This window comes from Vigna umbellata, chromosome 6 (genome assembly GCF_029865625.1).
Source record: "Vigna umbellata cultivar VRB3 chromosome 6, Vumbellata_1.0, whole genome shotgun sequence".
Classification (NCBI taxonomy): Eukaryota; Viridiplantae; Streptophyta; class Magnoliopsida; order Fabales; family Fabaceae; genus Vigna; species Vigna umbellata.
In genome coordinates, this window is record NC_142170.1 from 15,711,650 (window position 1) to 15,725,443 (window position 13,794).

Below are 13,794 nucleotides of genomic sequence, written 5' to 3' on the forward strand. Positions count from 1 at the left end.
GTTTGCATATGAGCTAATAATTTATTAAAATATTTTGATTTGATTGCTAGTGAGATTATGAGGGACAATTTCTGAATCAATGACTAATATTTTAGACACGGTGAGAAGAGAGAGGAAGTGAACCTGATTCCCTATGATGCATGTAATGTGCAGTATAGTAATGTGCAGTATAGTAGTGCAGAATCATCCCCAATCACAATCACCATTCAATTCATCACTTCCCTAGGGATGATTCTTTTAAACAAATTTTTAAAATTTTATATCTTTAGCTAACATCAAAGATGGTTGTTTTAAGCGTGGGTCAAGATCAATTGTCTGGTTTTCAATGTGATTGTCTAAGGTTTGATCTTTCTCTGCAACTAAACCATTTGGTTGAAAAGTCTTTTGTGTAATTAAACCATTTGGTTGAAAAGTCTTCTGTGCAAATAAACCATTTGGATAAAATCTGATAAAGGTTTTTTAATATTAAGTTTATCTTAGATAAATAACAATGAATGTTGTAATTAATGTGTGTAATTGAATTTTTACTTTTGACCCTTTTTTTTATAGTTTTTGTGATGGTTTTTTTATTAAAGTTGATCTTATTACGATCTAATTATAAATAATTATATCTTAATTTTGAGTTGATTGCTTTTAAGATCGATATTTTTTTATACTGTTTAATTTGAGTAGTTTGATGCAAAACCAAACTGTCTGTCAGGTGATTATCTAGGTTCAATAACATCATATACTGATTTGGTTGATCATGACTGTCATACATCGTATACGTGATTTGGTTGATCATGATTGTCCGGTTTGTATGACGACTATCCAAACTTAAATAGCTTATTCATTGAGCTAGTGATTGACCATTCAATCTTATGTACGACTTTCTGTTTATTATATTTTATTTTAATTTAACAAATTCATTACATTATTTAGTAACTTTCATAAACTTTTATCTCATTTCTTTGATTTTTTTATCATATTTTTTCTTAAATCAAATAACATTACTTTCACTTCTTTCTCTTCTTAAATCTAGTTCCTCAAATTCATATTTAGAAACAAACATAACCTTGGTTTTTGTGTAAGACAATCTCTATTCAACCTTCTCCAATCCTGGTTTTGTGAAGTTCATGCACAATTTCAATCACACCCTTATTTGGTCTCCCACCACTATATTTAGGTTTTTTATTTTTTTAAATCGTTTATCCCCATCCAAGATGTTTTCATTTTTATTTTTCAATCTCATCCCTTACTTGTTATATCATTACTTATTCTGTTGTATTCCAACATCCTATTTATGATTTGATTTTATTTTATTTTTCTCTTCGTTTTGATTTACCTTGTCCTAGAATAAAAGTTATATAATATTTTTGAGTACTAAAAAAATTTAAAAGAATTCAATAGAAGTTCAATTAAAAATATATAAATTTGTCATACACTCAAAATTTAATTAAACCTTTTAAATATATAATATATATATATATATATATAATATATATATATATATATATATAATATATATAATATGAAAGAGAAAAATACATTTTATAATACATATACTTTGTATTTCAAAAGGTATCTTTTAAAATTATTTGTGGGTATTTCACATAGGTTAGACTTGTGAAATCAAAAGTGAAATCTATAATTTTTTTACAATATCTTTAATAATTTCAATTAATATATGGAGTTCTATCTCTAGTTCTTGTATCAATTTCGAATTGAAAAAATGGAATACTAGATCTATTTATTGTCTCTTTGCTAATAAATTGGTAGTATAAAAACAAAATAGATGTATAAAATATAATAATCCCTACATGCACCTAATTGGATTAAATATAAAATAACCTGAAATCCTTCTTTATTTTTATCTCAAGAATTTGAACTGAAACAATTTATATGTGATTAAAAAGGTATATTATTAATAATTCTCATTTCATTAATTATATTATAAACATTTTACTATGGAAACTTAAAATATTAGTTACTAATTAATTTTAATATATTTTAATAATATATATATATATATATAATACGACAGAAATGCTAACTTTTTTCGCTGTAAAATAAGTCCAGTTTTTTATTTTTAAAATAATTTTTTAATTTAATTGATATTATCAACTTCTAATAATACATTTTTTTTTTGCCGTAGACTGTTTTAAAATAAATTACATCGTATTGTAACATATAAAAGCGAATGCATTTTCGAAAAGAATATAGTTTTTTAATAAGATTGTAATAAGTGTGAAAAAGTTTAATTACATGTAGACAAAGAGATTAAACGTGATTGTAGGCTGTGGAGGTGGAGCCATGCAAATTCCCAGTTACAGTTACATAGAATTTGAAGCGATGAAACTGATTCCGTGGGCTGGAATTGATACGTAAATATATTTATAAATCATAGTTGTTTTTATAATAAATATATTGATATGTAAATATATATTTATAAAGTTTTTTTTTATAATAAATTATTTTAGTTTTATAATAAATCACAGTTGCTTAATTATTAAAATGTATTTATTTCAATTGAGAAAAAAATTGGAATTTGAAATCCTTACGTAAACTATGGATATGGTGTGTATCGTTTGAGAGAGATGGATGCGGTTGGAGAGTGTTTTTCGTATGGTTTAAGCCAAAATTACATTAAGATAAATTAATACAGTACGGTTACGTGTGTGTGTGTATATATATATAATAGATGTTATAGTTACTCTATAAAATAATTGTAATAATATTATGTACATATTTATGTTGTTTTAATCAGTGTGAGGTCTCTTTTAATAATTCTATACTATTGTTACAATTTTCATATATACACACCTTTACTCCATTTTGTGCCTCTTGAAAACATTAGCTCTGACTACAAAGTTTGAAATTTTAGTTGCTTGGTTTGTGCCGTTCTGTCTTCCAATTTTGTCTTTGGTTTTCATTGTATTTTGATTTGCCACTTTCATTTCCTTTTAGCTTTTATTACTTCTCTAAAATTTATTGATTTTGTTTGAGTTTTCTTTTCTTTGGATTCTTAAGTTGAGCTCAAAATTCACTGTATCTTTTCCATTGAGCACTTGATTTTAATTTTGGAGGTTTCACTAAAGAACTAAAGAGAAACAAGAATGGTAAAGGACAAGAGCACACATTATAGATAGTGAGGTCCTATTGTTTTCACTTTTATTTCTTTACTTGAATCATGGTAGGTACTGGAGATGAAGGTGATCATTATAACTTAAATGGAACAGGATGAACAATTCATACAAGACAATCCATAAGGAGAGATATTTTACACAACCCACAATTAAATGTTTGGGTTAATGTAATATTGCATTACATTGTCCAAATAAGAAAACCATGGTCTTGAAGGACAAAGGTTGTCACTACTAAGTTATGCTCTACTAGCTCATCTAATACCTCCAGTGATATTGATAATGGAGAATTGAGGTTAACAATGAAGATGGGGTTAAAAGGGAGTATTTCGAACTGAATGCTTGATTCTACAGAAGGTGTTCTCTGCCTGTTGCTGGAGACAGTTGTATTAATGTGCCTAGTGCTAGGTTGGTTAGCAAGTTAGACCTGACGAACCACCCCACACCTTAAACCTATTATTTGAAATGAGGTGAGTCGGCTGTTGAACAACACACATTGGTTAATTTTACAATTGGAAAATATAAAGATGAGATGTTGTGTAATGTGATTCCCATGGAAGTTGGTCATGCGTTGCTTCGTAAACCTTGGCACGTTGAAAGAAATGTGAATTATCATGTGAAGTTCAATAAATTCTCTTAATTTATCATATGACCAAACTTGATTCACATTCCCTTGAAGAAGCAAGAGCTAAGAAAATTGCATTGAAAGAGAATATAGGAAAATAGAGAAAGTAGTTGAATAAAAAAACATGAATGGGGACAAAAAGAAATGGAAAAAAGAGATTAAAAGAGTGACTTGAGAGAAAACGAAATGAGTGGGAAAAAAAGTACAAAAGAGACGGCAAGGCAAAATAAAGAAAAATGTGAGTGCTCTTGTCATTACGCTACAAATTTGTTTGATTTTATATCTAATTATTTGATTAAATGAGAAATTGGAGAGGAGCTGTCAAATGAGGAATGTACATCTCTAATCCCTACTTCCAAGTTGAACAATGAATTCATTTCTACTTTTAGATTTTCTTGTGCACCTAACCATATAACTTCCTTTATTTTGATTCCAAGAAAGAATTAAAGGATCAGTTGGAACGGCAATTTGAAGAAAATGATGCACATGAAGATCAAGGCAACCACTGTGATTACAAAATTTCGAATCCCTAATGTTTTTTATTGATTTGCAACAAGTGTTAATTCTTGATTTGCATGATACTTGTGATTTGCATAATCTTATTTTTAGCTCACAGTGCGAAGCCCTAAGACTTGAAAATAACACTTATCATTGTTCAATCCTCTTTAAATTTGTGGACAAAATCATTTAAAGGAGGGAATGATGAAGATCAACCAAGGAAAAGGGACGATAAAGCACAAGTAGATCAATGACAGGAAAACGCAGGAAAGGTAAATGAAGCCCAAATTCAGCCAAATTCACACATACAATAATTTATTCAACTTGTGGAATAACTATTATGGATAGGCTGAATACAAGGACCACGCTCGTTTTCTAGTTTTTCCTTTGAATTTTTGTAGTTATTCCAGTGCAATAATTTCAGATTATTCTAGATATGTTGAGTCAGTTTTTTATGTTTTACTGGTTTTCAAAGCCATTATTTGATAAGCTGAATAACTATTATGGATAGGCTGAATACAAGGACCACGCTCGTTTTCTAGTTTTTCCTTTGAATTTTTGTAGTTATTCCAGTGCAATAATTTCAGATTATTCTAGATATGTTGAGTCAGTTTTTTATGTTTTACTGGTTTTCAAAGCCATTATTTGATAAGGGAGGTTTTATCCAGTGAATAATTCATTCTTAATGTTGATACGACACGAAGTCAGTGAACAAGAAACTGGAATGCTGATACCAAGAAGTCAGTGAACAGGACACTCTATCAAGGTCAACATGGGGAAACATAAAGATTCAGGAGTTGAAGAAGATAAAAGCTCAACAAATATCCTTTTGGCTAAAAAATATTATGCCAAAAATCAATGCACTACACGAAACGCTCCAAACTAAGTAGTAACATTGACACCAGAAAATTAGACAATCCACTCCCATTACAAACCTAACCTTTAGCTGCATTCTATTACGACACAATAGACCATTAAATAGAGATGAAACATTGTTTAAATAGAAATATAGCCAGGAACTGCAAAATAATGCAAGAATCTCAAGGGAAAAAATCCTGCCAGCACCATGGTTATATGGAACCTTTATTCAAAATAGAGGAATAAAAAAGCACAAACCAGTATGTTAAAAGCGGAAATTATAACAAATTCATCCTTTTCCACCAATAATGCTAGAGGCAAGGTCAGCAACACTGCATTAATAGAGAATACAAAATATGATTACATAACACAATGGTAGGTACTGCAATTCTAAAGGAGAACGGACCTAATCACACTATCAAAAGACTATAATAGAAAATATTCACAAACAAAGAGCAAAAAATTTAAAGGGACAACAAAAGTGTTTTTCCTACAGGATAATGTCTAAATCTAAATCATATCTAATGATGAACCATTTAAATCTAAACTTTCTTAATGGGACGTATAGTGTTTTTGTTTTAAGTTCCATTTAAGGGAGGAGAGAGGAAAGAAAGAAAAAGAAGAAAATGAGAGAAGAGAAAGGGAGGAGAGAGAAGAGAGAAGAGAGAAAAGAAAAAGAAAGAAGAACTTGAAAGAAGCGAAAAGGAGAGGGAAGAAATCCGACTCAAAAAAGAATTGCTACTCAAGGCACCTCCTACTCTCACAATTATAATTCAAGCAAGAGTTTTAAAGGGAGTTTTCCAAGCTACTCAAGGCACCTCCTACTCCCACAATTATAATTTAGTCAAGAGTTTTAAAGAGAGTTTTTCAATCTTTGAATTCTTACCATTTCATTAATGATTCTCATTTCTTTACTTTTGAAAATCTAACTCCACTTTCACTCCCCATTGTTTTTAACTTCTGAATAGCTTTTGAAAAATCACACTTTGAGTTATTTTTGCATAACAAGTTACGAATAACTCAAGGTGGACAAAAACTTTCTTGTAAAATAGGTCTTATTACTTTTAAAAAAAATCCAAAGAAACTAAAACAAGAGGTGTTCAGTGCTTCAAGTGCTTTGAAAGAGAGAACATTTCTTTTGAGTATCCTCACAAAAGAATAATGGTTTAGAAAGATCAACACATTGGAAGCCTATATGACTCTCATTCTAGTGAATCAGAAGTTTTAAATTTTGTAAAGGAAAATCATTTCGAAAATACAAAAAAACTTTAATCATTTGTTCTTTACTTTAGATATACATCTACCATGGGACAAAAACTCATTCATCTTCTGTTTAATGGTTATTACAGGTACATCTTTGATCCTGGAGGAAATAAAGAACTAGGAGTTATGGTCCCTTAAATACCTTTCCGATTTGAGGAAAGATCGTTTTTCAAGAGGGATGGAAACCCATCTAAGGAGCTTGAAGGAGATCCATCCATGGAGCTACAACTTGTACCAGGGCTAGGAGAATGGAGAAAGAAGGACTTCAAGGACTTTTACTCTTGTGGAAGATGGTGTTTCAAGCTTGTTTTTACCATTCTCTTAAGCTTTGTAAAAATGTACATATGTCTTTCATTAGGTGTTGTATTTGGGCCAAGGACCTACCCATCCAGGGAACTTAGAAAAAGTTGAAGATTTTGGAAATTTAACCGGATCTAACTCAGAGGTCCAGAAAATATGTGCCCATAGTCGAATGAAAGCCCTTTGAGTCTAGTTTCCAACAAAAAAACAATCAGCTCATTTGGAATTCTGCATAAAAAATTATGAGTCAAACAGTTGGCAAAGGTCAGAACTGTCAAGATGTAGTCAATCGGGCTAGTTCTTGAGCTTCTTGCGTCAATTTGGGCTTTGGAGAAGGAGAGCACCTCTTATGGGTTTTGCTAAAGCCTTAAGGTTCTTCTAAAAAGAGAGAGAAGGCTCCCATGCTTTGAATCTAGTCTCATCCAAAGTAGAAAGCCTCATTCATCCCCCTTCGACATTGGCAGATTCAAGAGCCTTTGTAGTTCAATGTATTCTTCTTTAGATTCATGAACTTTAGTCCTTTCTAGAGTCACTCCTTCACCTATAAAAGGAATGCTCTACCATTTGTAATTTTTTGAACTTGGAAATAAACACTAGAGACATTATGCCAAATTGCATTCTCTCTTCTTCTAAGTTCACTTAGGTTGTCTTCTACAAAGACTCTTCTTAACCCTTTTACTTGTAGGTTGGCCTAACCTCCTTCAAGAGCATCCCAAAACCCACTTTACATGCCTATCTTCCTTCATCAATTCATGGCTTCCGCTCATCTTTCTTCATCTCCACGGAGGCTTCATCAAGTTGCTTGAAGAGGTTTCCATCACCCTCTCTAATGCAATCATTTCTAATTATATTTATTATCTAGTGCTTCTACTCATGTATTATAATATTTTCACATTTGCACTACCATGCTTATTTCCTTGTTGCTTATTACTCTTTAGTATTCAGTTCTAAGTAAGTGGTTACTTTGGTCCTTGAAAGTGGAAGACACCATCATATTAGTCCTTAAAACTTATATAGTTACCATCATTCTAGTCTCCAAATTAATGTTAGTATCGTCGCCTCAGTCACATTATTTTTTAATTAATGTGACAACTTCCTACAAATATAGGACCAAATAGACAGTTTACTCTTCAATACTATATGACTTAACGATTCCTATATTTATGCAGTAAAATTTTCCTTCAATCTCTAGTGGTACTTTTCTATCACTAACAATGCTTACAGCGCTCGCTCATTTCTCTCAACCGTTTGAGTTGTATGGCTTATTATCTTCCTCTCTATTTTCTCATCATGAAGTACCGTGGTTCCAAGCCACTTCAATCATGTGACATAAGGTATGGCCTCCCATTTTAACTATAAGGTCAAACCAGTGCCCCTTCTGCTTAACGTACATTCAAACACTATGTTTAACATCTACTTACACAAAATTTGTGTTCTCAAAGCATGTCTCCACATCTCTACCTTTCCATTCGTCTTCTTTCTCAACACTCCATCTAGCTATATATCGGCAAAATACATGCATCACGACACCAGCTCTTCATTTTGTTCCTGAAGGTGAAGCACGAGTTTGGGGTTCTGAAATTGCCCAAAATAATAGGCTCAATAGAGTCCCATTGAAGCAAACATAGCTTATCATAATATCTCTCACTGACTTCGGTTTTTTAAAGGAATATCAAAAACTCACTTTTAAATGTAATAAAAGAGACCCGGAGCTATAAAGGACCAAGTCATTTCATTCATGCCATTCAGCTTGCCCCGAGATGACCATAAGGAACTAATTTAAAACCAAGACAAAATCATTACCCCTTAGACTTCAGTTACTAAAGACAAAGTTTGTCATGTTATATAACAAATTGGACCATAGCAGTGACAGGTGCATAGATTCCCCATCAACTCTCCTTCTAACCAACTCCAGAATCTCAACCCAAAGGGTTAAAAAAGCTGTGAATCTCTAAATGCACACCAAAAACACAATGCATTCATAACTAATAAGAGCATGCAGACCAGTTAAAACACCAGCCTCGAAGTACTAACATAACCTCTATACAGTAACCGACAATCAAAGAGACAACAAAATTTAACCAAAGAAAAGGAAACGAATATTAAAAAAAAACTAAAACAAAATTTACTTTTGCTTTTAGATTTGAAAAGTGCATACTTGGAAATTAGGGTTTTCGAGAACAATACCTCATTTAGGTGGGGCGGAGTAATGTTGGAGGAGATCATCATAAGGGTCCCTCCTACCAGGAACTTGGCTAATTTGGGCATCCCATGCAAGCTGAGAATTGTGGCGTTCGAATGTCCAGAAACCATAGGGCCGCATGGGGTAGCTCCACATCTCTTTTGTCTTCTCGCACCTGTCCTTCACTCTATAAACGTGCTCCCTGAACCTCCGATCTCTTTCCTTCGGGTCTTCCATCAACTTCAATACCAAGTTTTCCGCAAATTCCATGATGAAACCCATTTTCCCTCTCTTCTCTGCCCTTCCAATGAAAAAACAAAAAGTACCCAAATTTAATCTAATAGAAACCCTAAATCACGAAATATGAAAGAGAAAAATACATTTTATAATACATTTACTTTGTATTTCAAAAGGTATCTTTTTAAATTATCTGTGGGTATTTCATATAGGTTAGACTTGTGAAATCAAAAGTAAACTCTATAATTTTTTTACAATATCTTTAATAATTTCAATTAATATCTGGAGTTCTATCTCTACTTCTTATATCAATTTCGAATTGAAAAAATGGAATACTAAATCTATTTACTGTCTCTTTGTTAATAAATTGGTAGTATAAAAACAAAATAGATGTATAAAATATAATAATCCCTACATGCAACTAATTGGATTAAATATAAAATAACCTAAAATCCTTCTTTATTTTCATCTCAAGAATTTGAACTGAAACAATTTATATGTGTTTAAAAAGGTATACTATTAATAATTCTCATTTCATTAATTATATTGTAAACATTCTACTATGGAAACTTAAAATATTAGTTATTAATTAATTTTAATATATTTTAATAATAATTTTTATTTAAGAGAAAAGAAAAAGGACAATATATATATATATATATATATATATATATATATATATATATATATATATATATATATATATATATATATAATACGAAAGAAATGCTAACTTTTTTTCGCTGTATGTAAAAAAAATTAGATGGAAGTGATGGCCAAGATTTTATGGTTCGATTCTGCCAGCAAATTTCCTCAAATTCAAATCTCAGAAGAGGGAGCTTTGGCATCTTCATCGCGATGACACTTTCCCACACAGTAAAAATAATTCACGATAATATTTATAATCACTGAACGAAAACAAACAAATATAAAATTCAACAAAAAGCATGAATATCAGTAATAATAATCGAAAACAAAAATGGAACAGATCACTCAGTTCAGCGGGGTAGTCGACACGCAACGCTATCTCTCGAAAGAGAGAATGCTCTGCATTCCGGTCTGTTGAGCTTGAATTTTATGGAGTCATCACCGTGATCTCAAACGATTCATATAAAGATTCATCGAAAAATAAGACGCTAATCGGATATGTATAATGAACACAAAAGAAGATGTCATGAAAAAATATATTAAATGAACTATTACTCCGAGAAGGTGTCGCCGTATCTCCGATGCAGATCTGTGTGGAAGCTTTGGGGAATTGTTTGCACATTCTGAATTCATAGGCAACAACATATTAGAGTTTCTGGGAAGGCGAAAACAACGGGTCATACGACGTCGTTTCTAAATAGTAAAAGCTCGTTTTAGAGATGGGCCGGGCTCTATCTTGCTTGGTTCTTTTAGTAACAAAAAACAAATTCCTTAAGATCAACAAATTTTCTTTTGACACCCCATGCATTTTTGACTTGGCCTCTTATAATGTAAAAAATTAAATTCCAGAAAAATATACGCCCGAATGCATAGAAAGTGTATCAACAAAATTGTTAGATGTAAGAAAAAAAGGGTCCTAAAATGAAATGTTTTCTCAGTTTTTTTAACACTAATAACACTTTTTAAGTTGAAATATTTTCACTTATCGAAACAATATTTTCACAAATAAAAATAAACTATTTTTATTTCTCTATTTATTAAATAAAAACCTTAATTATCTAAAGAGTAATAATAAAAATATCAAAAAAAAGATAAAAATAAACAAAATAAAGACAATGATACTGATTACCAAGCTACGGTAGTATGAACGTTGGATTTGTTTCAAAAAGTTTCCTCTACAAAGTTATGGGATTTTTGACCCATCATAGCCCCATCCTCCATCTATATAAATAAGGCTCTATGTTTCTCTAAAAAACACACTTTCATACTCCCATTCTTGTGTTTCTCTATCTCGTTCTCTCATTCTCTTTTCTCTCTTATATTTCTTTTATAATATCTTAAGTTACTTATTTATATCTTTTAGAATTTTTTATTAATTCTAAAATTCTCGAAAAATTCAAAAAGTTGTTGTTATGTTTAAAAAAAATTAAACAGCACTATAAATAAATCCTTAAATATATTAAATATACATACCTGAGAAAATTTAATTTATTGGTGTTTTTATCAACATTTACAGCATATCCGATATAAAAATTAAGATAAAAGAAAGATTATTTAATTAAACTTTTATTGAAATTATTTATTTTGGGAAAAAAGTCCCAGTGTTTTTTTTTCTTATTGTGTTTACTTGAGAAGCTTTAATTTCAAATGCAATACCAGTAAAAAGGTGAGATATGATCGATCGATGTGTGAGACATGGTAAATATGATTCTAAGGGAGAAAAATATTGTTTAAAAGCGACAAAAGAAGAGGTCAACTTTTGTAATGAAATATATTAACATATCAGACGAATCACACATGCAACACAATTCTTCCTTCATCTACCAAAACTCTTCTTTTCCATGTTAAAAAGCAGAGGTTTAACAAACGTAGAAGCAACCGAGACTTGTGTTGTGGTCGACCTCATCCACACCTTTCACCAAGTTCTGTGGTAGTGTATGGGGTTTAATCTTTAACAGCTCATTCACTTGAATGAATTTGAGGGGGAATGATTAAATGAATTTCAGAAGATTTGAAGATAAATTTTTTATTGTTTATTTGAGTGAATTTTGGAGGTAAGTGAGAATGGATTTGGAAGTAAATTTTTTTAATCGGTCACATCAATCAAATCCTACACTAATTCTTACAAACTTTACTTTCAAATTTACTCTCACTTATCTCCAAAATCTACTCAAATAAATAAAAAAAAATTTACCTTCAAATTCTCTCAAATCCATTTAATCATTCTTCCCCAAATTCATTCAGGTAAACAAAGCCTAAAACGGGTCCGACATTAAAACATTTGTGGATAATGTTCCTGCAAACAAAGACACGATAGTTTTTTTAGTGTAGAAGACTTAATTATATTATATTTAACATTATAACTTCATAGTTTCAATAAAAATTAAAAAATCAGCAATAGCCCAATAGCGTGGCAGCAGCGGTCCAATTCAGCAGTGGCCAAATTATTGCTTTGCCTCAACGCATTATGAAACTGCGTTTCATTAATCCTCCAAAAAACACTTTAGCCCATCTCAACAAAGGTGCTATTTTTTTGTTCATTCATTTCAACGTACCCAGTTATTTTATTTAGTTCAAAACCGTCAGTTCATTGCTTCAGCCCAATTCAAGCCCAACATCATCAACCCACTCTTAGATTTTGGCCCCTTTGACTATGGGCTGATCTGCAAAAAGAAAAGAAATTAGGAAAATAACAGCAAAACATTTTTATTTTGTTATAAAAAAAATTCTATTTATTTAAAACTATTAGGATGGTGCTCCCTCCACCACCACCACCACCACCACCACCCTATACTTGCTCCACCTCCCCACATTATTTTAAATACAATTATATCCTTAAGTTAAAAAGATTTTTACTTTTATCCTATTTTAAATAATTTGAAACCCTAATTTTACTTTCCCAATACCCACCCATGAAACTCTCTTCTCCTTTTTCCATTTCCGTTTCACCTCCCCACCTCTCGTGCTTACATTCATTTTCTTCTTGAGTTTTTTTTTGTTTGAAAGCTTCCATTGTCGCCGTAGTGTGAAGGAGTGTCGCCGCCGTGGTATGGAGGAGCGTCCAGAGCGTCGACCAACGTGAGGAAGTATACATCAACGGAGGTGACATCCTTCAACAGATGTCCCCTAATAAAACAAACCCTAAAATAAAAAACGTAACCTTTAAACGGAGGTGACATCCGTTGAAGGATGTGACTTCCGTTTAAAGGTTACGTTTTTTATTTTAGGGTTTGTTTTCAAGGTTTATTCGAATACACACCTGGAGGAAGCACGACAAGCACTGCACCACGAGAGCGAATGCACCACGAGAGGGAGACTGCTTTCCACCACCATCAACCTTTGCAACTTCTAGTATCTCACAACAACGAAAGAAAGAAAGAGAGAAAGAAGTATAATGTTAAAATGAAAGAAAAGTATTTTACTCATGTACGAGACTAGAATAGGTTATTAGTGAAATAGGTTGTGAATAGGTAAAATTAAAAAATAATAACCCTAAAAATAAAATTTTACTGAGGGACAAAATAGTAAAGAGAATGTGAAGGAAGAAAGGTGTGATGGTGGAGAGAGCAACACCCAAACTATTATTTATCTTCTAAACACAAAAAATAGGTATATTTAGAAGGTTATCACACCCCACACTTAAAAAACTGCCCTCCTAGATAGGGAAAATTAAAATGAAAACAAAAAAAAAATTAAAGACTCAAAGTACAAAATGAAAGACTCAAAACAAAACTCAGAAATAGGACCTATTCACAGCTCATTCAATCTTGCCAATTAATCATTTCTCAGCCATTTCATTCAATCAAATCTGCATAATCATAATTCTCAACCTTAAACATCAGTTTCAGCAATCCAAGCATTTGAAAAACAACTCAATTCAGCCAAATTCAGCAATGAATATATTTAGAAAAGCAGAAATCAGTTTCAGCCTCACAGGAACAAGTGTTTACACTCATATTCACTCAAGTGTTTAAGGCTGTATTGTTTCATTCACTCATGTCATGCTAACTTCCATTATTAACTTTGAAAAGATTATAAGTGAAAGTGCTTTAGCTCATGGT

At 31.5% G+C, this 13,794-nt stretch overlaps 1 protein-coding gene and 1 non-coding gene across 2 annotated transcripts; both read right to left on the reverse strand.

Annotated features, from left to right (window-relative positions):
* Positions 1 to 5,224: 5,224 nt before the first annotated feature.
* LOC124839388 (uncharacterized) lies at positions 5,225 to 10,391 on the reverse strand. The gene is made up of 3 exons (XM_047315191.2): positions 10,289 to 10,391; positions 8,854 to 9,144; positions 5,225 to 5,435 (listed from the first exon to the last, which is right to left on the reverse strand). The coding sequence occupies exons 1-2, from the start codon at positions 10,353 to 10,355 to the stop codon at positions 8,855 to 8,857; spliced, it is 357 nt and encodes a 118-aa protein (XP_047171147.2). The 5' UTR covers positions 10,356 to 10,391; the 3' UTR covers positions 5,225 to 5,435; position 8,854.
* Positions 10,073 to 10,182, reverse strand: LOC124839390 (small nucleolar RNA Z107/R87). Its single transcript, XR_007028933.1, has one exon. It is a non-coding gene; the product is annotated as a small nucleolar RNA Z107/R87 (small nucleolar RNA).
* Positions 10,392 to 13,794: the final 3,403 nt, after the last annotated feature.

Excerpts from the sequence above, each read along its gene's own strand:
- LOC124839388 (XM_047315191.2), bottom strand. The coding sequence starts at position 10,355 with ATGTGCAAACAATTCCCCAAAGCTTCCACACAGATCTGCATCGGAGAT. Across the intron at positions 9,145-10,288 it reads TACGGCGACACCTTCTCGGA|AGAAGAGAGGGAAAATGGGT; the intron begins GTAATAGTTCAT and ends TTGGAAGGGCAG.